We start from the raw sequence: 27,059 nt of genomic DNA on the forward strand, positions 1-27,059 counted from the left end.
TGATACGTTGCTCTGGGGTTACTGTTTCCCATATGTAGTACTTGACATTTGTCAATGTTAAACTTCATTTGCCACCTCTCAGCCCATCTGCTGAACCTTTCCAGATCCTGTTGGCATCAGTAGTGTCCTTAACAACCCTGCCAACCTTTGTATCGTCTGCAAACTTGGACATTAAGCTTGATATACCATCATCAATATTATTAATAAATACAGAAAACAATAATGGACCCAACACTGAACCCTGAGGGACTCCACTAATAACATTAGTCCATGATGAGCAGTGTCCATTGATTACCACTCTCTGACTTCTCCCCCTCAACCACCCCTTTATCCATAGCAGAAATTTGCCTCCAGTACCACACTACTCCAATTTGTGCAGAAGTCTTCCATGTGCAACAGTATCAAAAGCCTTTTTAAGATCCAAGTATATAATATCAAAGTTATTCCCTGCATCCAGCTCTTTTGTGACTGCATCATAGTATCCAATCAAATTGGTCAGGCAAGACTTCCCCTTAATAAAATCATGCTGTGTCCAAGCTATAACTGAAGTCTTGGCTTGATGATCCTGCAGTGCTTCTTTAACCAGTGCCTCCATTAATTTTCCTGGAACAAAAGTTAAAGTCACAGGTCTATAATTACTTGTTAGCCTTTGATCCTCCTTTGTGAATTTGGGTCACATTTGCACATCTCCAGTCTATGGGTACCTCCACTGAGTTCAAGGATAGACAGGATAGGAAAGGAGGAGCGGTTATGCTATTAGTTAAAAAACACATAAAATCCAAGGAAATGAAGCCAGACAACATCGCTGGACATTGCAGTGTTGAGTCAGTTTTGTGTGAAATAAGCATTGAGATCAAAATTGAGAGTTGGAGTGTTCTATAGGCCTCCGTAGCCGAGTGGGCAGGAGCAGGAGTGCAGTAGCACACGCTGTTTGAGTAGACTGGGGTTCAAGCCCCAGACTGCTGAATACGGTCGATCTGCCAACCCGCACTGGACCAGCGTGGCAGATTATGGTCCATTTCCCTCAGCATGAATTGTTGAGGAGGCTTCCATCCTGCAGTGGGTTGATATTGGCTGCACTTTACTTTTACTTTTATAGGCCTAATGACTCTCATGAGTATAATAAGAAACTGTACAGGGAAATAGAGTGGGCCAATAAATCAGAGAGTCTTATAATGGTGGATTTTAATTTCCCAGATATTGACTGGAATTTGTGGGTTGGTCACTCACACACTAGCAAAGCTTTTGGGGATTTATTGGATGATTGTTTTCTGCATTAGCATGGTCGGGAGGCAACTAGAGGGAGAAATACGTTGATCTGATTATCAATAGTGATTCTTCATGCATTAAGAATCTGCAGATAAAAGAACCACTAGGTGGCAGTGATCACAGTGTGCTGAAGTGGGATTTACTCAAAGAGGTAACTGCCATCAGGGTAACTACCATAATGCTTTCGTAAAGGCGACTATGATGGTCTGAGATAGTATTTAAATTCTATAAAGTGGGACCAACTGATGATGTTACCAAGAGCAAATTCAAAATGGGAAGCATTCAAAGAACTTATCTTGGAAGCTACTAGGCTTTACATATCAACTAAGAAATAATGTTTAAGTTTTAGGCCTAAATGGATGTCAGATGAACTAATAAAACACATGGCAGAGAAGAAAAATGCATGGGATACATATAACACATGACACAGAAGCCTATGAGAGATATAAGCTGGTCTGTAACCAAGTCACAAAGGAGGTTAGGCAGGCAAAGGCAGATTATTAGAAATCCTTGGCAAAGGATGCAAAGAAAAACAGCAAAGAGTTCTTTACTTATGTAAACTCTAGAAGAAAGGGGATGAATTAGATTGGTTCACTTGATATCGATGGTTCAACTGTTGATGATCCTGCTCAGGTAGCTAACAAACTAAATGAATATTTTGCATCGACATTCACGCATGAGGAGTTATTCAGTGAGAGGAATGCCAGAGGTGTATTCAACTCTGGAATTCCCCTCGCTGAATAATCTAGATGATCTTGTAATAACGGAGAGTAAAGTGGAGGAGAAATTGTTGAAGATAAACACAAGAAAGGCACCTGGAGTGGATGGGATCTATCCAGTTATATTAAAGGAGGCAACAAAGGAAGTAAGCAAACCCTTAGTCATAATTATGAGATCTTCTTTGGACTCAGGGGAGGTGCCCATAGACTGGAGATGATCAAATGTGATTCCAATTCACAAAGGAGGAACAAAGGCTGACACAAGTAATTATCTATATGCCTCCGTAGCCTGCCCACTCGGCTACGGAGGCCTATAGATAACTTAGACCTGTGAGTTTAACTTCTGTTCTAGGAAAATTAATAGAAGCACTGCAGGATCATCTAGACAAGACTTCAGTTATAGCTCGGACACAGCATGATTTTGTTAAGGGAAAGTCTTGCCTGACCAATTTGATTGGATACTATGATGCAGTCACAAAAGAACTGGATGCCAGGAAATAACTTTGATATTATATATTTGGATGTTAGAATGGCTTTTGATACTGTTGCACATGGAAGACTGCTGCACAAATTGGAGCAGTGTGACATTGGAGGCAAATTGCTGCTATGGATAAAGCGATGGGTGTGGGGGAGAAGACAGAGAGTGGTAATCAATGGACACGGCTCATCGTGGACTAATGTTATTAGTGGGGTCCCTCAGGGTTCACTATTCGGTCCATTTTTCTTTTCTGTATTTATAAATGATATTGATGATGTATATCAAGCTTAATGTCCAAGTTTGCAGACCATACAAAGGTTGGCAGGGTTGTTAAGGACATTACTGATAGTATGTTGCTGCAACAGGATCTGGAAAGGTTGAGCAGATGGGCTGAGAGGTGGTAAATGAAGTTTAATATTGAGAAATGTAAAGTACTACATATGGGAAACAGTAACCCCTGAGTTACGTCCGTAGCCGAGTGGGCAAGAGCGGGAGTGCAGTAGCACATGCTCTTTGAGTAGACCGGGGTTCAAGCCCCTGACTGCTGAATACGGTCAATCTGCCAACCCGCACTGGACCAGCATGGCCAATTATGGTCCATTTCCCTCAGCATGAATTGTTGAGGAGGCTTCCATCCTGCAGTGGGTTGATAATGGCTGCACTTTACTGTACTTTTTACGTATCAACTCTCTGGTATTACACTGACAGTGGTAGAGAATGAAAAGACCTGGGGGCAATTGTGCAGGCAGATATGAAGTTTTCTGAGCAGTGCAGATGGTCTGCAAGAGTAGCTCATGGTGTCTTGTCGTCGATATACAGGAATTTTTCTAGCAGGGATAAGGAGGTGATTATCCCCTTGTATAAGGCAAAGGTCGGGCCACACCTTGAGTACTGTATATAGGTCTGGAGGCCTCATTTTAAGACGGATTTAGAGCTGTTGGAACAAGTACAGAGAAGGACAACAAGGTTAGTGAATGGAACAAAGGGGTGCTCTTACAAAGGAAGGCTTAAGTTTTGCAAATTGCAGTGTCTGGAGACTAGGCACCGGCGAGGTGATCTGATAGAGGTATATAAAGCCTTGAATGGTTTGAGCATGCTCAATGCCGATGGGATTCTCCCTCTTGCTCAGAATAATCACCTGAGCGGGCATGAATTCAAATTGAGGAAAGACAGATGTAGTATAGATGTGCGGAAATTTGCCTTTAGCCAGTGAGTAGTTGGTAGTTGGTTGGTGTAACAGACTTCAATCCCTTGTTGTGGAAGTTGGTAGCCTTAATAAATTTAAGGTTCAGCTGGACAGGTATTTCGAACGAATGGAGGGGTGAAATGGGAGTGTTTTTTTTTTTTTTTTTTTTTTTTGTGGCTGATGCTGCATAAGCTTGCTTTCTTGCATCATATGTCTATGCTAATGCTAACAACAATCACTCCAGATATGGCCAGGCACGACTATCATCACCACTGTCAATGATGTATCTTCCGCACAATCAGGGCATTCAACCCTACTGAAATCATCCATATCTCTTATTTTGGCCATCCTTCATTATTTGTGTTGACCATCCTTCATAAGAGCAAGATCCATTCCAATATTTCGGAGAGTGAAATTGTTATTGGGACAATTCCTCTGCCCAATATCAATTACTTGAATTTCAGGAAAGCTTTTGGCACTGTTGCGCAAGAAAGACTACTGTACAAATTGGAGCAGTTTGGTATTAAGGGTAAGTTGCTACAATTGATAAAAAAGTGGTTGAGTGGGAGAAGATAGTGAGTGGTAATCAATAGATGTTGCTCTTTGTGGACTAATGTTATTAGTGGAGTGTCCCCGGGGTTTTGGTGTTGGGCCCACTGTTGTTTTGTATATTTATCAATGATATTGATGAAGGTATATCATCAATGTCATTGATAAATATACAAAATTAATGTATTAGGCTTATAAGGACATTAATACAAAAGGACACTAAGGACATTAAAACAAAAGTAATGTATTAATGTCCTTAGGCTTAATGTCTAAGATTGTAGATGATACAATGATTGACAGGTTGTTAATCGCAGTGTACTACTTCAACAGGATCTAGAAAAGTTGGGCAGATGGGCTGAGAAATGGCAACTGAAGTTTAACATTGACAAATGCAAAGTACTGCATATGGCTAGAACTAACCACAGAGAAACATACCAACTGTACTACACTTAGGGTGGTAGAAAAAAAAAAACACCTGGGAGTAATTGTGCAGTCAGATATGAAATTTTCTGAACAGTACATACAGGCTGCCATAGCAGGTCATGTGGTATTGTCAATGATATACAGAAATTTTGCTAGTAGGGAAAAAGGGGTGATTATCCCTTTGTATAAGGTAATAGTCAGGCCAAGCCTTGAGTACTGCATACAGCTCTGGAGACCTCATTTTAGGAAGAATGTAGAGTTGTTGAGTGAATACAGAGAAGTGCAACAAGATTGGTGAGGAGAACGAAAGGATGGTCTTACCAAGAAAGGCTTAATTTCTGCAAATTGCAGCATCTAGAGACTAGTCATCTTCAAGGTGTATAAGGCCTTGAATGGTTTGAGCAGGCTCTTTTTTTTTTTTTTTTTTTTTTTGTCTGATTCTACATAAGCTTGCTTTCTTGCATCACATGCCTCTACTACTTTCACTGCCTTCTTGATCATTCCTTTTTAACACTAGTGCAGTTCTGGTGATAGATGACTTTCATCAACCGGTGAAATACCGCCACTTTGCTTATTGGAGGCTTGAAGTGGTGAAACCCATGTTTAGTCTCTAGAGCAAAGTTTCTGGCATCCCTCCCCCCATACTTCTCCTTCAACCCATGCATGGTACTATGTATTTTGGTTTTGATACCTTTCGTGTTTGGGGTTTTCATTAAAAAAAAAAGAGTATGGCTGATCCTGCTAAATGCTATCATATGTAGGTAATGGGCTGTCTTCTGAACACCAGACACATCATCCTCCTAGTCGTTACTCAATGTCTGTGTGTCATCAGCAACGGCTCATGAGATGTCTCAGTCAGTTGCACAGGGATCCTAATGTAGTTGTCATCCTTGTGCTTGTGTCGAAGTTTCCGTTTTTACTTTTTCTTCCTTACATTCTTTTTCATAAATTTCATTTCATGACCATAGTCTTCGCACTTATCCATAGTTAATACTTCTCTGGGCAAATTATTAGCATATCTGCGATACCTGCCAGACCTCAAGATCGAACTTTTTGGAATCTGCATGCCGAGTTCTTTCTCAACCCCACTTGAGACTAACTGATGAAATTGATATCGTTTGTAACCAAAACATTACCAAATGCAATAAATAATGGTAATAAAATACTTAAGTATTTTCTTACAATTTTTACGTAATAAAATATTGCTTATGGTAATGAAACATGCCATCACAGTTGCAAAGTTATTTGCAACTGTGATAGCAATTTCCATTACCCAGGTATCTGCCCATTCACCTATGATGAAGCTAACTAGCTTCGAAATGATCGTCTAGGTGGTGGTATCTACTGAAAATAAATAACAGTAGGCTTCTCTATTAGAGAAGCATTATTTATTTGAAGTAGTGCAATTCCAGCTATCTCATTGTGAAGGTACCTACAATATGAGATACAGTTAAAACAATGTCTTTACACTACATACATAGTTCAAATATGTGGGTTAACTATGGTGTATCTACACTGATATTATATAGTTAATTACCTAAACCCGTAAGAAATTATGCCTTTTGCATTTAGTCTTCTAATAATGTAATATATGTACTGTGCATACACATGTATTCAACTTTTACTTGTCAATATCTTCATCAGAGTTCAATATTTTCCAACGTGTTCGTGGTTCTGCTATTATCCGTTTCAGATACCTTTGCACTGGAAGAGAAAGGGATGAGGAAGCTTCCCTTTCCCAGACCTTAAGTGAATCAACAGTTGACCATCTAAGATAACTTAGGCAAAGCAAATGATGATCCTATTATGTTATACAGTAATAGGGGGAATCGCCGATTTCTTCCCCATGTAAATCAATATTTTAAAGTTTATTTATTTAAATCTTACAATTATGTTCACTATACGTTTGGCATTTTTTTTTTGTAAGGAACTCTATGTATTGATGACGTTACCTTAAGTGAATCAACGGTTGACCATCTAAGATAACTTAGGCAAAGCAAGTGATGATCCTATTATATTATACAGTAATAGGGGGAATCACTGATTTCTTCCCACGAGAAAACATTCTATGCAGCATGGCATTTAAATCAACATTTTAAAGTTTATTTATTTAAATCTTACAATTATGTTCACTGTATGTTTGGCATTTTATTTTATAAGGAACTCTATGTATTGACAACATTAAAAAATTTTGAATGAATTGTGACATTCGTTATAGTGAATGTTCGTAAATCGAAAGTTGCCTTTATGAATATACTTGTTATCTATATCGTTAGAATAAGAAATAGTAGCAGGTACTATTTAAAGTGCTAGTATGGTTTCCAAGGTAACTGAAATCTGTTTAGGAATTAAAATCAGACCATTCCTACTTGTATGCAATCTATAAACACAATACACATTGTCAGCATCACAATCCTTATAAAAGGCACTATCGCCATTTGGAAGAATCAAACCAATCACCCCAGTTCAAATTATGAAGCAACAATCCTATCCAACTGACTCCTTATTCTAAAGCATAGACAGCTATTACCAGTAAATTAGAGAATGTTCCAGCAATTGAACATTCTAAGCATTAAAAAATATTTTTTGTTATAAAGAATCACCAAATTCAACATAAAAACTGTCACCAGAGGCCATCTTTCACTTCCTGTATTAAAACCATATATTTATTTTCATCTGTAACATCACTTTACTAACAAAATTACCATTTAGAAAACAAGCTAAGATTAATGTGATTATCACTATGCAAACACAATAGTGCCCTCCACAACAGCCATACATTTCTGTAAGAAGCGAAAAGTACTCCCAGATCCAGAAATAAAACTAGAAAATTACCCTGGCACAACCTGTCTTAGAAAACTAAATATTCCTAAAAGTTCTTTTTCTGCCATTATTTGGGGAGTACAGCGTCCCCAAATTGGGGGAGTACAACGTCTACAGAAAGGATAGACAGGATAGGAAGGGGGGAGGGGTTATGCTATTAGTTAAGAAACACATAAAAACCAAGGAAGTGAAGCCAGTCGACATCGCTGGACAGTGCAGTGTTGAGTCAGTTTGGTGTGACATAAGCATTGCGAGATCAAAATTGAGAGTAGGAGTGTGCTATAGGCCTAATGACTCTGATGAGTATAATAAGGAACTGTACAGGGAAATAGAGTGGGCCAGTAAATCAGAGAGTCTTATAATGGGAGATTTTAATTTCCCAGATATTGACTGGAATTTGGGGGCTGGTTACTCACGCACTAGCAGGGCTTTTGTGGATTTATTGGATGATTGTTTTTTACATCAGCATGTTCGGGAGGCAACTAGAGGGAGTAATACTCTTGATTTGATTATCAGCAGTGATTCTTCATGCATTAAGAATCTGCAGATAAATGAACCACTAGGTGGCAGTGATCACAGTGTGCTGAAGTGGGATTTACTCTAAGAGGTAACTACCATTAGGGGTAAAGGGAAGGGTTATTGCTTCCGTAAAGGTGACTACGATGGACTGAGACAGTATTTAAATTCTATACAGTGCGACCAACTGATGATGTTACCAACAGCAAATTCAAAATGGGAAGCATTCAAAGAACTTATCTTGGAAGCTACTAGGCTTTACATACCAACTAAGAAATATTGTTCAAGGTTTAGGCCAAAATGGATGTCAGATGAACTAATGAGGCATATGGCAGAGAAGAAAAATGCATGGGATACCTACAAATTAACACATGACACAGAAGCCTATGATAGATACAAGTTGATATGCAACCAAGTTACAAAGGAGGTTAGGCAGGCGAAGGCAGATTACGAGAAATCCTTGGCAAGGGATGCAAAGAAAAACAGCAAAGAGTTCTTTACTTATGTAAACTCTAGAAGGAAGGGGATGAATCAGATTGGTCCACTTGATATTGATGGGTCAACTGTTGATGATCCTGCTCAGGTAGCTAACAAACTAAATGAATATTTTGCATCGACATTCACACATGAGGAGTTATTCAGCAAGGGGAATGCCAGAGGTGTATTCAACTCTAGCAGTAAGCTACAGAATCTTGAAATACCTGGGAGTAAAGTGGAGGAGAAACTGTTGAAGGTAAACACAAGAAAGGCACCCGGGGTGGATGGGATCTATCCAGTTATATTAAAGGAGGCAGCAAAGGAAGTAAGCAAACCCTTAGCCATAATTATGAGAGCTTCCTTGGATTCAGGGGGAGGTACCCATAGACTGAAAATGTGCAAATGTGACCCCAATTCACAAAGGAGGATCAAAGGCTGACACAAGTAATTATAGACCTGTGAGCTTAACTTCTGTTCCAGGAAAATTAATGGAGGCACTGGTTAAAGAAGCACTGCAGGATCATTTAGACAAGACTTCAGTTATAGCTCAGACACAGCATGGTTTTGTTAAGGGGAAGTCTTGCCTGACCAACTTGATTGGATACTATGATGCAGTCACAAAAGAACTGGATGCAGGGAATAACTTTGATATTATATACTTGGATCTTAGAAAGGCTTTTGATACTGTTGCACATGGAAGACTGCTGCACAAATTGGAGCAGTGTGGCATTGGAGGCAAGTTGCTGCTATGGATAAAGGGGTGGTTGAGGGGGAGAAGACAGAGAGTGGTAATCAATGGACACTGCTCATCGTGGACTAATGTTATTAGTGGAGTCCCTCAGGGCTCAGTGTTGGGTCCATTATTGTTTTCTGTATTTATAAATGATATTGATGATGGTATATCAAGCTTAATGTCCAAGTTTGCAGACGATACAAAGGTTGGCAGGGTTGTCAAGGACACTACGGACACTATGCTGCTGCAACAGGATCTGGAAAGGTTGAGCAGATGGGCTGAGAGGTGGCAAATGAAGTTTAACATTGACAAATGTAAAGTACTACACATGGGAAACGGCAACCCCAGAGCAACGTATCAACTCTGTGGTACTACACTGACAGTGGTAGAGAATGAAAGGGACTTGGGGGTGGTTGTGCAGGCAGATATGAAGTTCTCTGAGCAGTGCAGACGGGCTGCAAGAGTAGCTCATGGAGTATTGTCAATGATATACAGGAATTTTTCCAGCAGGGATAAGGAGGTGATTATTCCATTGTATAAGGCAATGGTCAGGCGACACCTAGAGTACTGTATACAGGTCTGGAGGCCTCATTTCAAGAAGGATGTAGAGCTGCTGGAACGAGTACAGAGAAGGGCAACAAGATTAGTGAATGGAACAAAGGGGTGCTGTTACGAAGAAAGGCTTAAGTTTTGCAAATTACAGTGTCTGGAGACTAGGCACCAGCGAGGTGATCTGATAGAGGTGTATAAAGCCTTGAATGGTTTAAGCATGCTCAATGCTGATGGGATTCTTCCTCTAGCTCAAAAAAATCACCTGAGAGGGCATAAATTCAAATCGAGGAAAGACAGATGTAGGATAGACGTGCGGAAATTTGCTTTTAGCCAGCGGGTGGTTGGTTGGTGGAACAGACTTCCATCCCTTGTGGTGTAGGTTGATAGCCTAAATAAGTTTAAGGCTCAGCTGGACAGGTATTTTGAACGAACAGAGGGGTGAGGTGGAAGTGGGTTTTTTTTTTTTTTTTTTCTGGCTGATGCTGCATAAGCTTGCTTTCTTGCATCAAATGCCTCTACTAATGCTAATGCTAATGCCATGACATGAGAAACTGATCAGTACACATTGACTCTTGTACCTTATCTTAACCAGATAAAGACTAACCATACTAAGAATAATCATCCCTCAATTATTCTCAGCAGTACCTATTCAGATGAGCTATTTGCCATACACACTCATTAAATGTAATATATGCCATCTAGTGAAAACATACACCATCTCATCCTGTACTTCATCCAATTCAAGCCTATCTAATGAAGCTCAAAAATAACAGAAACAGATAAATTTCTGTTGAATCCAGGGCATGCTGGCATTGATGAAAATGAATATACTGATCAAGCAGCAGAAGTACAAATCCTATTGCTCCATAAAGTTCCATATCCTGATTACAGACTTTCACTGCTCAGTGAAAGTCTGTCGAAATCAACCAAACAATAAACTTCTGATAAAAAAATACATTGGACATACTCATCTCACACACCTTCTCACAAAAGCAAGTCATCCAGAATGTGTCGACTCACTGAAATATTTCCTCATAGAGTATCCACTTCATCATATGGTGCAACAAAAGGCCTTCCATTCTCTCTGTAAATATGCAAGACTCCCTGACCTTACCGCAAATCATAGGCAATTTTTTTTTTTTTTTTTAAACAAATAAGACATTTCAGCCAATAATTTGTTGAGGACAAAGACAAAAACTAGTCACTAGACACAAACTAGCAATACTTGTGCTTTTACTCTCTGCAGCTGGTTAAATCACAAAGGCCACTCAGTGCCTTTCACCATGCCTATCATATTTAGAGCACCTTCAGATCATATAATGAACTATTATTTTTGTATGTTACCACCTCTTCAGCAGGGAATTTCCAAGAAGAAAAAGTTGGACCTTAAGCTACCTGAATGTACCATCTGCTATTTGACCAGTACCCTATATGACTGGTGGCTCCCATTTCTGAGCCACCAGCTGGATATGTTCTAGAATCTGATGAAGAGTCAGGTGGTGGCTGAGATAAATCATATCAACAGATCCTGATTTTATTTCCAATTTTCCCTCTGCAGAGCCATACAAAATTATGCAAAATGAATTAAATAAACTTATCATAGAGATATTGATGTACCAAAAAATAAGGCAGAACCTTTAGGCTCAATGCTGCAATGGTGGAATCGCCTTCAAATTAATGTTAAGGTTTCTGCATACCGGTGCCGCCGAGAGGATTTAACTTTTTTTTTTTTTTTTTTTTTTAAGTGGAAACCTTATTGCCTGCACTGACATAAATGGTTTAATGGGCTCACTTAATATTGACCACAACCCTCAAGACTGGAGGCTCTTTGTAAATTCTTCAAAATTGAGTTTAAAAACAGTGCAGTTCAATTCCAACAAAATCATCAGTTCATATGAAAGAATCATATGATGACGTGAAACCTCTTATTGAATACATCAACTAATTTACCACAAATCAACCAATGGAAAATTTGTGGTGAATTAGTTCACCTAACAACATGGCAATAACTTAAAGTTATTGCCATGTTGTTAGGAATGCAGATATTTGATTTTTTGATTTTGGTAGTTGTTGGCGCATCGGCTTCTGTGGCCATATTGCACCTCCCAAGGTTTTTGCAGTACTTTGATCCAAGCCCGAGGCGGGAATCGAACCCGCGACCTTTGGGTTGCTGGGCAGGTACTTTACCCACTCGGCTAGCCCGGTCGGCTAGGAATGCAGAGGAAAACACACAGTTTTTCTGTTTTCTTTGTGAATAGGACAGTACAGCTCAGTCTTGTCATTACACAAGAAAACCCTGGCCTTCAAGGTAATCACTTTATCCGGGGATAAAAATGCCCATTATAATCCACTAGTTCATCCAAGCATCCTGGTACTTCCTCTACAAATAAAATTGGAATTTATGAAACAATTTGTTATGGCCATGGGTCAAGATAGACCAGCTTTCAAATACTTCAAGGAAAAATTTCCAAATTTCATTGGCCCACAGATATGAGACCTTTTGAAGGACAAACACTTTAACCAATTCCTCCATGATGAGAAAGCAGCCTGGGATGCTTTCAAGCTTGTAGCAACAAACTTTCTGGGAAACATGAAAGCAGGTAACTATAAACAGCTTGTGAGAAACTTTCTGTCATCATACCATTAAATAGCCTGCAACATGTCATTAAAAATGCACTTTCTTCACCCCCATTTGAATTTTTTTCCTGAACAACTGACACATTAAGTGATGAGCATGGTAAGAGATTCCATCAGGACATCTCGGCAAATGGAAGTCTGCAGTGTTAGCTGAATTTTGCTGGACTATTACAAGAGATGCCTCAGATGTGGAGTGCAAACAATGGGTGAAGACAGAGAATAAAATGTGAATGAAGTGATTTTATGTATTTTTGTATTTTTCTGATCAATGTGTTTGTTTTTTTTTTTTTTTTTTTTTTTCAATAACTAAAAATGTAGCAATCAATTCTTATTATTTTCAACTGTTTTGTAAAGTTTTTTATAATACTGCATGTTTTTCAATATAAGATATATTAAAACAGTATTTGGCTGAGACAGGTTTTGCAGATCAGCAAATTAAATTTGCCTTTAATAGAAAAAGAAGCCTCAAAACTAATTAGCCATGACGTGGTGGTGTCTACAACCAACAAGATCAGCTGATCATGACATATATTAAACTAGCCACACTCAATATTATGACATTGTCAAGAAAAATTGAGGAGTGTGTGGACATCTTAAAGGACAGAAAAATAAGCATACTTGGATTGAGTGAATCAAAATTGAAAGGAAATGGGTGTAGAGAGTTATGAGGAGGCTATTACTTATATTGGTCTGGGGGTGATGTAGCGAGGAAGGGTGTAGCCATCATTATAGATCACAAGATTAAGGAAAGGCTAATGGAGGTTAACACCATCAGCGACAGACTCATGTCAATTAAACTGCAAATGAATGACAGCGAAACATTGAAGATAGTACAATGTTATGCACCACAAACCGGTTATGAAGAAGTGGAGAAGCTGGAGTTTTGAGGACAAGCTCGAAGAGAACATCAGAGGTGGAGATATAGTTATCATGGGTGACCTGAACGCAAAAGTCGGAGTGTAGAGACAAGAAATAGAATATGTTATGGGTCCACATAGCTGGGGACCTAGGAATGACGATGGTGACAGGCTGTTGGATTTCTGTTTACGGAACAGCTTGGTCATAGGAAACGCCTGGTTCAAGTAGAGAAAGAGTCACAAGGTGACAAGATATGGTTGGGACGGTCAACAGGAATCCCTCCTTGACTCTATACTCATGGATAAAGAGCAACAGAAGACTAGTGGATGTCAAGGTCATTCCTAGTGACTCCTTGTGTAGTGATCACAGGTTAGTTGTTGAAGTTTTAAGATTCCCTAAATTGAAGAGGATCAAAATAACAAGAGAGAGAGAGAGAGAGAGAGAGAGAGAGAGAGAGAGAAAACTATGGATGTGGAAGTTGAAAGAAGAGGGAAAAGGGGCAATGTTCAAAGAAGAGTTCAGGAAGGTTGTACCTAAGACAGTGGTGAACAGTGTGGAATCAGAATGGAAAGCATTCAAAGACTGTAAGGACTGACAGAGCAGGTTTGTGGAAGGACAAGCAATAGAAGGAGATGGAAAGAAACCCTATGGTGGAATGATAGGACGAGAGAGGCTGTGAAAATCAAGAATAAGGTTTGATTCAGGACCTACTTTCAGAGCAGAAATGATGAGAATAAAGAGATATATGAAACCTTGGAGAGAGAGAGAGAGAGAGAGGCCAAGAGGATAGTTAACGAGGAAAGAAGACTGTGGTTGGAAGAATGGAGTGAAACTCTAGGACAAGATATCGATGGTAATAAAAAGATGCTGTATGGTATAGTGAGGAAAAAGAAGAGATGGAACAGAGCAAATACTTGATGGATGAGAATGAGAACCTAATAACCAAGGTCGAAGAGATAAGGGGAACATGGAAGAAGTATTTTGAAAATCTGTTGAATGTGCAGGACAGCCAGCAAAAGGGACAAAGGCAGATTGATCATAAAAGAGGTGATGAAAGCGAAGATACGGAGAGAGAGAGAGAGAGAGAGAGAGAGAGCGCAGACAGACTTGACTTGGAATGATGTAGTGCAGGCATGGAAATACATCGAGACAGGTAAGTCTGCTGGTATGGATGAGATAAATGGAGAAATGCTGAAGGCTACAGGCAAGGCAGTGATATCGTGGACATACAGACTATTCCGTAAGATCTGGGATGAGAGACAGTTGAGGAAGGACTGGAAAGAAGGTTTGATCATCCCGTTGTTCAAGAGTGGGAACAGGAAAAGTGTTCCAATTATAGAGGCATCACACTGACATCACATGTGAGTAAGCTGTATGGGAGAGTGTTAGAGCGGAAGATAAGAGGAACGATTGAAAATAGGATGGCCGAGGAACAGTTTGGCTTTAGGCCTGGCAGATTGACGGTGGATCTAATTTTCTGCATCAGGCAACTGATGGAAAAGTGTTATGAACACAATAAAGAATTATGGATGGCATTTTTGGATATAAAAGAGAGAGAGAGAGAGAGGGGGGTTTTGAGAAACTTGGGGATAGAGGAACCTTGTGGAGAGAATTGAGAATATGTGCACCAATACAGTGAGCAAAGTAAGTACAGTGGTGGGCTACAGCTTTGAAATAACATCAGGAGGCATCCTGTCAACACTACTGTTCATAGCTGTCATGAATGAACTCTCATCAATGTAGAGTGGTGGAACAACTTGGACAGGACCAATGAAAGTCATGCTCTTTGCAGATGACCTCTGCATATGGGGAGAGAGAGAGAGAGCAGGGAACAAGTGCAATGGCAAGTTGATGTATGGGCTAGTATGGCCAATGAATTTGGACTGGTTTTTAGTCAGGAGAAGAGTGAAGTAATGGTTCTAAAGAGGAGTGGTGAACTTTATGGATACATTATAATGGAAGGGAAACAGCTAAAAATGGTTAACAACTTCAAGTATCTAGGAAGCACCATTACAAAGACTGGAGTAATAGATGAAGAAATAAGTAGAAAGATACAAGTGGGTAGGAATTTCTATAGGCAGATAAGAGATCTGATCTGGAACAGGAACGTACCACTGAAGCATAAGAAGGCTGTATATCAGGCCTATTACTTACCAATTCTGACATATGCATCTGAAACTTTGACTATGAGGAAAAAGGATGAAAGCAGAATTCAGGGGGCAGAAATGAGATTTGTAAGAAGCATAGCCAGAAAGACAAGGTGTGACAAAATCAAGAATGATGTGATTAGGGAGAGAATTCAGGTTGAAAAACTCCAGAATAGGATTGAAAGGTCCCATTTGAAATGGTTTGGACATGTCAAAAGGAGAATGATAAGCATTTGCCAAGAAGAATGTTTGATTTACAATTATGGGACAAAAGACCAAGGGGGAAGACCAAGAATGAGATGGCAGGACATGATAAAGACCGATGTCATTAAGAGAGGAGGAAATTGGAGAGGAGTACACCGACGGGGCATGGTGATGAGGTTTTAAATGTTGACCTGTGAAATAGCAGAACGATGATAGATGATGACGATTAAAACAGTATGGTGGATGAACTTTATTTATCCTGTTTTAGACCTACGGAGCGTATTTTACGGAATATAAGACATAGCAGGCATTTTTAAAACTTCAGCAAAATATTTTTTTAATGCTGATTTCTCATTTTTGCATATAAAAAATACAGAAAAAATACTTTCATCAAAGAAACAAAAAATATTGAAAATTTGCTGACCAGTGTTTAGTCACCTCAATTTTCAAGTTTATAAAACCCTTAAGCATGTGAATATTGAAAACATGCATTCACTTATTACTGTTTTGTCAATTAAATAAATAGATAAATAATCAAAATTAATGTGTTTTAGCTGCATTCAGTTTCAGTCATGGATGGGCTTTCTGCTCTCCCTTCTGAAGACTAAGCACTGAGCCCTCAGTACTAAGGCTTGGGCTTTCATTTAACTTAGAGACCAATGTCATTATTTACTATACTGCTAAACTTAGAATACCTAAATAAAGATAGGTAAGGGTACCTAATCTTTGTAGCAGTAACCATCCTGTGAGAAACATATGATTTGTTCACATTACGCTGAAACAGAAAGTAGAGCAGGAGGAAAAAGTAGAAACATGATAGGGAATACCTAGTCTAACAACCTGTTTCACTTAGCAACCCTGCATAAACAACACACAACACTTCCAAAATTACTGAAGTAAAATTTTGTGTATAGTTACAAAGCTAGACAGAGGAAGTAGTTCCTAATTTTGAATTGACAATTTACCCGCAGTAGATATTTTTCAAGAAAACCTGTTAAATCCTATGCAACTGTTGCTAAATTAAGAAAAAGAACACTTCTGTTTTTCAATTTTTGAAACTAATAATCAGGAACCAGATCCAATCCAAAACAGTATTTCTTTAACAATTTTAAAAGAAAAAGTTTCTGAAATTAAAAATTTCATAATAAGCATGGGGGTTCTTCAGTAAGAGGGCTGGGTGCAGTCACGCTGGTGAACTCTAACCTTCAGGCTAATCCTAATGATTATTCTCTACTGACTAGTAATAGCTGCTTTTCTCCCAGTAAACATAAAATGAAATGGAAAAGGCTATCAAGCAGTGAATAAATCTTCCAATGAAGGTATATAGAGGGTAATTCACTACCAGTGTGACAAACTTGCAGGAGGTGTAGGGGGTACAAAGACAAATCGGAATCACATAGCATTGTAGGGTCCGAAATGCCTTCGTCGTGCGGTAGAGGACGTTGAACAGGAGGTCACGTGAACAGCGATCCCACTGAAGTCAGCATTTGCGAACCAGTTCCCGAGGCAGTAGAATGGACGAGTATTCAAGCGTTGAACTGACCGACATGCACCTTGCGTATGGAGCTGTGAACTGTAACGGGTGCGCCGCTCTGCGCTTGTACCAGAAACGTTTCCTGCACAGGCGTGCTCCTCATCGAGGATGCCAGACAATGAGGAGAATGTCCTACGTTTTGCAGAAGCCAATCTGAGTACGAGTACTCGGAGCGATAGGCCAACGATTGGGTATTTCCCAATCCACTGTATGGAGGATACTGTCAACAAACCAAATGTGAATTCATACCATCTGCAATGCGTCCAATCATTGAAGCCTGCGGATTATCCACTCCGGAGGACTTTTGCTACTTGGTTTCTTCAACAGAAACGGTTCGCAAATGCTGACTTCCAGCGGGATCGCTGCTCACGCGACCTTCCTGTTCAGCGTCTTCTACCGCATGACAAAGGCATTTCGGACCCTGCAATGCTATGTGATTCTGATTCGTCTTTGTGCCCCCCCCTACACCTCCTGCAAGTTTGTCGCACTGGTAGTGAATCACCCTGTATATAAATATATATAAAAGTTTATTGCATCAACAGTTAAAGGGCAAAGGGCATATGTTTCCAGCAGACATTTTTGAGACCCCAGACTTAAAAAATTATCACAGTACCTATGATAGTATATATATAGGTATACTTTTGACAGAAAATAAATCATTTCTGAAATTAGTTAACTGATTTTCATTAATGATGAAAATAAAAAGAGAATGAATAAAAATAAAAATTCCATCACATTTTGAATGATCAATTCCACAATCCCCTTTTTAAATTCTAACAAAATTATACTAGAGTTACTTTGTAGCACTGCAACTATGTTGAGAGGCGAATTTTATTGTGTATAAATGATATCCTTATCCATCCCCGCACATACACTTGAACAGTATAATGTATATTCATTATGCAGATGAAATTTTAATTATCTGTAACCACAACTGTGTCAGTGAACTCTTATTGAAAGATAGAAATAATATAAACTTTCTCAACCTTTGTGTCACCAAAATAAACAATAGTTTACTAACAAAGATATAATAAAGCACTCCTAATGGAGTTAATGAGCTTTGGGTTGAATTGAATTATATTACCCCGACACACTAATTTTATTAATAACACCACTGATACAGTTTTTCAGGTGCTAAACTAGCATCTGAAAAACTGTTTTTTTAACACATCACCACATCAGTTCAGTAATAAATAGGCCCCCGAGTGCCAAGCAAGTGATCTAGTAATTTACAAAGCAAATTTAAAAGCAATTTTTCTATAGAGAAGTTAAAGAGATTTCTGAAGTCTCTTCTTTAAAGAGATTTACTTTCAAAGTTATTTATTTTCTGGCTCTTTTTAAATAAAGAAGGAAGCCTCTTATAAGAAAGGAAAGACACCTTTCTTTTGTATATATAACTAACTTTTCTAACACACTAATCACTAATTTCTTATCGTTTGGTCACTGGTGGCACCGCTCCTGCCTCCACGTGTCGGGGCCGGTAACCTGGGGGATAAATCCACCCTTGGGCTAAAAGGAGAAGTAATGGAAACTAATGAATTTCCTCATCTAGAGCCCAAGGGTGCTCAATGTGAAAAACATGAAACGGACCATGACTTCTTTACCTCAAGAATGAAAAATGATGCTGGCAGACAAGAATCACCAGCCTTCTGATTATCCATTCTCTGTAGACACAACCTGTTAGCAAGCTCTCCCCTTTCATCATACAATGATGCCTGGAACATGCAGCAGCCTGACCAAAAATGTTGAAACGTCTCCAATCCGGGGGACTTGCTAATAGGGTCTTCTGTCCCAAGGCACTCTGAACAATTAATAAGACTCACTACTTTAAGTGGAATTCCAATTCAAGTCACTCCACATAACACCCTGAATTCGTCCAAGGGAGTGATCACTGATCTTTTTTTTTTTTTTTTTTTTTTTGATTTGGTAGTTGTTGGCGCATCGGCTTCTGTGGCCATATTGCACCTCCCAAGGTTTTTGCAGTACTTTGATCCAAGCCCGAGGCGGGAATCAAACCCGCGACCTTTGAGTTGCCGGGTAGGTACTTTACCCACTCGGCTAGCCCGCACTGATCTATTGAACATTTCTGAAGAAGAAATAGTACAGGAGCTAAAGGAACAAAATGTACCTCAAGCAAAGAGAATCATGATGCGAAAAGATGGTACATTAATCCCAACACGTAACATAATTCTAACCTTCAATACACCAAATCGACCAGCTTCAGTCAAAGCAGGCTACTTAAATTGCCGTGTTTGACCCTTTATCCCAAATCCCCTACGATGCTACAAATGCCAGAAATTTGGTTACTCCCAGACAGCATGCCTTGGCTTTTCAACATGTCCAAACTGTGACTCTATGACTCATATCCAGTCAGAATGCAAGGTACAAACTCCGCAGCGTCCTAATTGCAGTGGCAACCATCCAGCATACTCTAAAGAATGTGATCTCTGAAAGCTAAGGAAGAAAATACAAGACTGAAAATGAAGTCTCATATCAAGAAGCTAGAAAACAAATTAAACTAATCATGCCAAAAAATCTCTTATGCCTCGGCTATCCACTCTCACCAGTCAGCAGCATGTCAGACGTATCACTCTCTCTAGATAAATCGATCGCAGACTGTCCTCGATCAGTTCTATCGACGCAGCTTACATCTAAGCCAAAAAACAGTAGATCAAAGTAACAATACACCTCTCACAGTTCCAATCCAAAACATAACCCACAGAAAAGTAACAGAAAAACTACAAAAATCAGATTCTATTGAGGTTAATCAACAACACCCCCCCCCCAAGGATGGATACTGATGATATGAACACCCAAGATCTCGAATTACATGCATGTGGTGAATTGGAAGATAACAATTGGAAGATCCAGTTGATATAGATGAACAGTGCACTGTTGAGTCAGTTTGGTGTGACATAAGCACTTCGAAAGCAAAAATTTAACACACATTTAACACTGCTGATGGCACCAGCAGTGTTAAATGTGTGCGGATTTATTTATAATCAAAATAAAAATAGTAAAATATCTAGACATTGAAAAAAAAATAAGCACAACGTAAAATCCGTATAACAAAATATTAGTTACTTAGTTAATTTAACAAGATTCAGAAGTTTATCTGAAAATTTAAACATTAGTTTTTGCTTGATGTGGACTGTGGCCGTGGAATGTTAGAATAACAATTTTCTGCTAAACTATGGTCTGACTAAGCTTGTAATCGTACACTGAATATACTCAACGGTTCATAACTGGTTGCAGCGCTACAACAAATTAGGACTACAACTAGTTATTCTTGCCAGGTCTGCAAATGCCACGTATATACGTAGTATTTGCAGTCCTCCTGGCATGTATCATATATTGAAATGTTATTTTTATTTATTACTGTTGTTGTTGATGGGGTTTTTTAGTGCAATAGCTACTTAGGCCATATTGCACTTATGGAAGTGGTGCATACTTCCTGCGTTTGTTGATTTAGAAGCAGTTAAAAAAACGGCTATACAGTGTGTCTCAAAAATACAGAGCAAAACTTCAGGAATGAGTTCCTCATATGTAGACAATAAAAATATTTTATATCAACGTAGTTCCGGAAATGCTTGGTTCCCGAGTTATTAACTGGAATGTCTTACCTCCCGCAGGTGATTTCCTTCATCAAAAGGTACTGACAGAATCTGGTAGTTTTCCATTCCGACCATGTACTCAAATCAGGAGCAAGCGGACATGCACTTTATGTACGGTTTGGCGGACGGCAATGCTCTGGAGGCTCATCGTTTGTACCACAAAAGGTTTCTAGAACGAAGATGTCCAGACAGGAAAATGTTTGAAGGTATTCATTACCACCTTTGTGAACATGGGACATTTACACCTCGTGCTGCCGACAGAGGATGACCAAGATCTACAACTCCTGAAATAGAGGGTGGACCAACTGCCTGGCCTCCATGCTCACTGATTTAAACCCACTAGATTTCTTCTTGTGGGGCCATTTAAAGTCATTGGTGTATTCGACTCCGGTAGCTGATGCGGAAACTCTCCACAATCGAATTGTGGCAGCTTGTGAGACAATACGAAACATGCCAGGAATTTGGCATTGTCTTCGCGAGTCCATGAAACGTCGATGTGATGCCTGTATTCAGGCAGAAGGTGGACATTTTGAACAATTACTATAAGGTGATGTGAACAGTAAAGTGTCATAGGCAGACCGTCAAAACTCGGAAACCAAGCATTTCCGAAACTATGTTGATATAAAATATTTTTGTCTACATAAGAAGGAACTCATTCCTGAAGTTATGCTGTGTACTTTTGAAACACCCTATATAATCCTATTCGTTTTAGGAAGGAGAAGAGTTCTGTGAGATTCGATTTTTTGCTTATGATATGGCTAAGCAACAAAGGTTCCTTTAAATTTGACAGAGAACTGAATGACACTAGTCGAGCATTATTATATAGAGTACATTCCAGAAGTATGTGTTTGACTGTGAGTGGTATATGACAATGATTACACTGAGGACGGCCTTTCCTTGACAAAAGGAACAGATGGGTTAAACGAGTATGGCTGATTCTGGCTCTGGCTAGAATTACTTCTTCTTGTCTGTTTGCAATGGGGCTAGAAGCCCATAATTTTAGTAAAGGTTTTATTTGGAGTACTTTATTATGAAATTGCACTTGTCACCAAAGAATCCACTGATCTTTACATATACTTTGTATATTCATTTTATAATCTGTGAACAGTATAGGGAATTCGTTGGGGCTGAGCTGGATGGATTTTTGCCAGCATTATCCACAATTTCTTTTCCTGGTATTCCAGTATGGCCTGGGATACAGCAGAAGATAACGTTTTGCTGATGCTCTCTAAGACGTATCAACTGTGTTTTGGTGAGCTTTAATAACAGGTGAGAAGGTGTGGAATTGTTTTGCAGTGCTAAGATGGAACCTTGTGAGTCTGTGTATATTATGCTCTTTTGAATTGACATATGGGAAACATTTTCTAATGCAAGCTTTATGACATATAATTCAGTCATGTAGCTACTACACTCCGTTGGAAGAGATAGGGAAATGATAGTATCAGGGAGTACCACTGCTGCACCCGATCCACTCTCGGACTTTGATCCATCTGTATATATTTTAGCGAAGTCGGGATAATGTTGAGTATGCTCAATGCGTAGCTGTTGGATGTTAACGTCTGATAGAGAGTGTTTTCTCCACTGGTGGAAATAATTGTCACAAGATGGCATGATAACAGACCATGGAGGGTCAGGATCTATAGCAACGGTGGGCAAATGCGGCTCTTCGTTGAGTTAAGTGCAGCTCCCATCGAAAATTTAAATCCATTTTTTTATTATTATTTCAGAACTTTTTTTCAGAAGTATGTGAAGAACATAAGAAGGAACACATTCCTGAAGTTATGCTGTGTATTTTTGAGACACCCTGTATAGCCGTTATTTTAACTGCTTCTAAATCAACAAACACAGGAAGTATGCACCACTTCCATAAGTGCAATATGGCCTAAGTAGCTATTGCACTTAAAACCCCATCAACAACAACAGTAATAAATAAAAATAACATTTCAATATATGATACCTGCCGGGAGGACTGCAACTACTAAGTATATACATGGCATTTGCAGTCCTGGCAAGAATAACAAGATAGTTCCGTAATTTGTTGTAGCGCTGCAACCAGTTATGAACCGTTGAGTATATTCAGTGTACTATTACAAGCTTAGTCAAACTATAGTTTAGCAGAAAATTGTTATTCTAACATTCTACAGCCAAAATCCACATCAAGCAAAAACTAATGTTTAAATTTTCATCTAGTAAACTTTTACTTTGGGAATTGTTAAATATGTTCTTTCCTGTGTCATTATGAGAGACTTGGAATGAAATATGTGCCTTTTATTCATTGTGTATTGTCACTTCATTTAGTAATTCTCTAACTAAATGGGGTGAAGACAGTGCTCAAAAACCAAGGGCATGGTGACGGCTCTGAAGTGATTTTAATATATTCACAATTTTGAGTTTTCCTCATTCTCTGCTATTGTTTTAGCTTTTATAATAAGTTAGCAATCAGTGATGCATCAGCACTTGCTCTGATGTATTTATAATTTCATGAATTCAGTCTCTCTCTTTTTTTTTTTTTTTTTTTTTTTTTATATTTTATTTATTCATTGCATATTTCCAGTAATATCATCATTAGTTTCAGCTTTGCAAGGTAAGTTTAATGTAGTTCAATTTTACCTGTAATTTTATTGTTACCCTTCTAAACGTGTGGCTATTGCCCATCACCGTGTGGCTATTGCCCATCACAACATAATTCTTACAAAATTTACTATTAAAAATTTTCAATTCATGCGCATTGAAAATTTTTCCCATGCAGATTTTTCACTGTGCCTTGAAATTTTACAAGATAGTTCCGTATTTGAACTGGAGGCTTTGCCTACTTTCAAATTGATGAATTAGAAAACATTTATGAAATAAGGCTGTGAACAAGTCTTATGTTTTACTTATTTCTTTCTCTCTCTCTCTCTCTCTCTCTCTCTCTCTCTCTCTCTCTCTCTCTCTCTCTCTCTCTCTCTCTCTCTCGTCCTCATATTTTGTTTGAATACTATAACTTCAGTTCTTACAAATTAATTGTATTTTATTTTGTTTTCCCAAAATTAAGGAAGAGGCAATCCATTTAAAGCAAATTGAAGTACAGCGCATACAAGAGGAGGTGAATATCAAGGATGAAGAGACAAGGAAACTGCAATCAGAAGTTGAAGATGCACGTCGACGCCAAGAAGAAGCTAGTGCTGCCCTAATAGCAGCTAGTACAACACCACAACATCATCACATTAAAGAAGATGAACATGAAGAAAATGATGACATGGTCAATGGAGAATATGGTATGCCTTTTAAGTACTTTAATTCATTTAACTTATAAGTTTATTAACAAAAGAAACTTTATTTCTTTTGTTAATAAACTTATAAGTTTATTAACAAATTCCAGCCTATTCCATCTTATTCCAGCCCTACCTATTTAGTAGGGCTGGAATAAAGTTTGATGTCCAGCCCTACTAAATAGGTGAAGTTTGCATATTTTTTCTCCCTTCCAGAAACTGAAGTTTTTCATCATACAAAATGGTGGAACTGAAATATATACATAGTTTAATTATTGATGCCCTTCTTACACATGCTTTAAACAATTCAGCCTCTAAATAGGAATCTAATATATGCATTCTGGCAAACTTTTAAAAGCCAAAAATTGGAAGACTTTTTCAAATGATCCAGCTTTAGGTGGAATTGTTTGGAACTGTATTCCCCGAATTTTCTTCAAAATTCGTGATACATTGCATTAGTGACATGTAAACATGCATATCACTACGAAATTCAGTAACTGTTTAAAGTTTATTGTTGTTGTTTTTCCCCTCCTCCCTGGTTCTATTCAATTCAAAAAATATTATTCAAATATATACCTCAGCTTTTCAAAAAAATTAATGTAACTAACAAAAAAAAATACTGAAATTAAGATTTTAACTTTTTATTATAAACATGATATAAAATGTGTTTATAATAAAAAGTTAAAATCTTTATTAAAAATCAAATTTACAAACAGACCTATCATAATTATGATAAAAGAAGTTCAGAAAATAAAACAATAAAAAAAAATTGTATTTTTTGTTTTATTCTAGACACAATGTTATGAATGTGTTTTACACATTTAATATGGTGAGCAATATGAATTTTCATGCCATGTGATATATATTAATGTCAATACATTGTATATGAAGTAACCTTAATGTACCCAATGTCAGATACTAAAATTAAGTAAATTGGGTATTGCATTTGCCCAAAGTACTAGTAATAAACACTAAAGACAGAATGAATGGTAAAACTTTACAATGCAAAGAACACCAAGTGAAAAATTGTTACTTTCTCCATATATTGAAATGAAAACTTTTTTATTACCGATAAATTACTGAATACTCATAATATATCATGTTTAGCCTGTGTATGTGTGTTTCCTTTCATTTTGGATAGCAAAATGAAAGAGAACAACACATACCGGCATACAACCACTGTACTTAGGCTAAGCATGAAAAGATCAGATCCTGTTGAGGTTAATCAACTCCCCCTCAACAAGGATGGATACTGATGATATGAACACCCAAGATCTTCTCGAATTACATACAGATGGTGAAATGGAAGATAACAATGATTCAACATGCCCCAACTTTCCCAGAGAAGAAAAATCTAAACTAGATTGTCACAAACAAACCACTTATAAAAAGCAGCCAGATTCATCACCACTAATGTATATTGTTAAATTCAGTAGGTCCATAATTGAAATAAGTATGTGTTTAAAAATAGCACAAAATTGGCCCAAAAGTCAGAAGAAAACTAGTATAACAGACACGGTTATCGGCTAAATTAGTATATTTGGTAGGCACATGTGTTATCAATACTAAGTTGTGCATTTTCTTATTGTACTTAATTTAGCTGTTATTAGGCCAGCTAAATTAGAAAAGTTGGTAGGCATATATGTTATCAATACTAGGTTGTTCATTTTTAAATATCCCAGATAATTTTATTAATTCGGGGCAGAATGGTTCAAAATATTGGACACTATAATAAATTCCCAGTTATCTGTGTGCAGATTATCCATACACAGTGTTTTTTATCTTAATGTTCATTACCTGACAAAATTATTGAAGTTTCATGAAACTGTGCAATTCATGCAGTTTTCTGTAGAGTGTTTCCTGCTTTCTGGTGCCCCGAGTGCCAAGCACTCTTTTGTGTGATATATATATAAATTGCTCTTTCTCAACAATTAGTTATATTTATTTTCCAGTGTCTTTTCTTCCTGTTTTTTTCTCAAGTGATTCTTTACTTGAAATGTGAATTTCCTTGTGTATATATATATATATATATATATATATATCTTTGTATAATCTGTACTAACCCAACTAACTTTCTCAACTTGATTACTGATGGCACCTCTCCTGCTCCACCGTGCAGAGCTGGTAATCTGGAAGAAGAAAATCACTCTTCGAGGGCTAAAAAGAGCAAAGATGGACATAATTAGACATATCACTTATGGATCTCACAATGCCAAATGTCTTAGACAGACATAAATGCATCTAATGCAAAAAGGCAGAAAAAAGAACGAACTGAAAATCCTGCACCTCTTTTTCTCATATTAAATTCTTTGACTGATAATCCTTTGAGTACGCTCTCCCCATTCTTAATTCAGATTGTCTTCGAAATGTGCAGCCCCTCCAAAAATGGTTCGAAGATTAAAATCTGGACATCTAGTGGAGATGAGTGACCATAAGCACTCAAAAAGACTATTAAAAACATAGACTTTTCGCGTAGTTCCCACAAAGGTTACCTCCACGTGCCACCTTAAACTCCTCTAAAGGCCTAATAACACAGTAAAATCTCCTTAATGTATCTGAGGAAGAGATTGTTCAGGAACTAGGCGATCAAAATGTAATAATTGCTAAAAGGATAATCATTAAGAAAGATGGAATACTTACCCCCTTCTCAGGCAGTCATTCTTTAAAACACCAATTCAGCCATCAACTGTTAAAGCTGCGTATTTAAGGTGCAAAATTCAACCTTCCATATCCCATTCTCAAAAAGTCATTCTTTAACACCAATTCAGCCATCAGCTGCATATTTTAGCCACTGATGCTAATGCACCATAAAAATTTTAAACCTAAACCTAAAGCTACATATTTAAGGTGCAAAATTTGACCTTCCATTCCCAACCCAGTCCAGTGTTTTAAATGCCAAAAATTTGGACATTCTCAAGTAGTCCGCAGTTCAAAAGAGCATGTTCACACAGGCTGCACCACTGAAATGCAATACTGCCCAAACTGTAAGGGAAATCATTCAGCATATTCAAAGGAGTGCATCCAGTGGCAGAGAGAAAATAATATTCAAAAGTACAAAGTCAAACCCCCAAGTACAATACGAAGAAGCA

The 27,059-nt window shown here is 38.1% G+C and overlaps 1 protein-coding gene across 4 annotated transcripts in view; it reads left to right on the forward strand.

Moving 5' to 3' along the window:
* Positions 1–27,059, forward strand: part of LOC150088259 (moesin/ezrin/radixin homolog 1-like) — a 706,511-nt gene that overhangs the window by 614,850 nt on the left and 64,602 nt on the right. For all 4 annotated transcript variants that reach the window (XM_090369412.1, XM_090369409.1, XM_090369410.1 and 1 more), the window contains one exon: positions 23,754–23,976. In XM_090369412.1, the coding sequence (XP_090225538.1) occupies positions 23,754–23,976 (223 nt within the window). The remainder of the gene's footprint in view (positions 1–23,753; positions 23,977–27,059) is intronic.

Source organism: Mastigoproctus giganteus, chromosome 3, assembly GCF_048544385.1.
Source record: "Mastigoproctus giganteus isolate SK-2022 chromosome 3, ASM4854438v1, whole genome shotgun sequence".
NCBI classification, from domain to species: Eukaryota; Metazoa; Arthropoda; class Arachnida; order Uropygi; family Thelyphonidae; genus Mastigoproctus; species Mastigoproctus giganteus.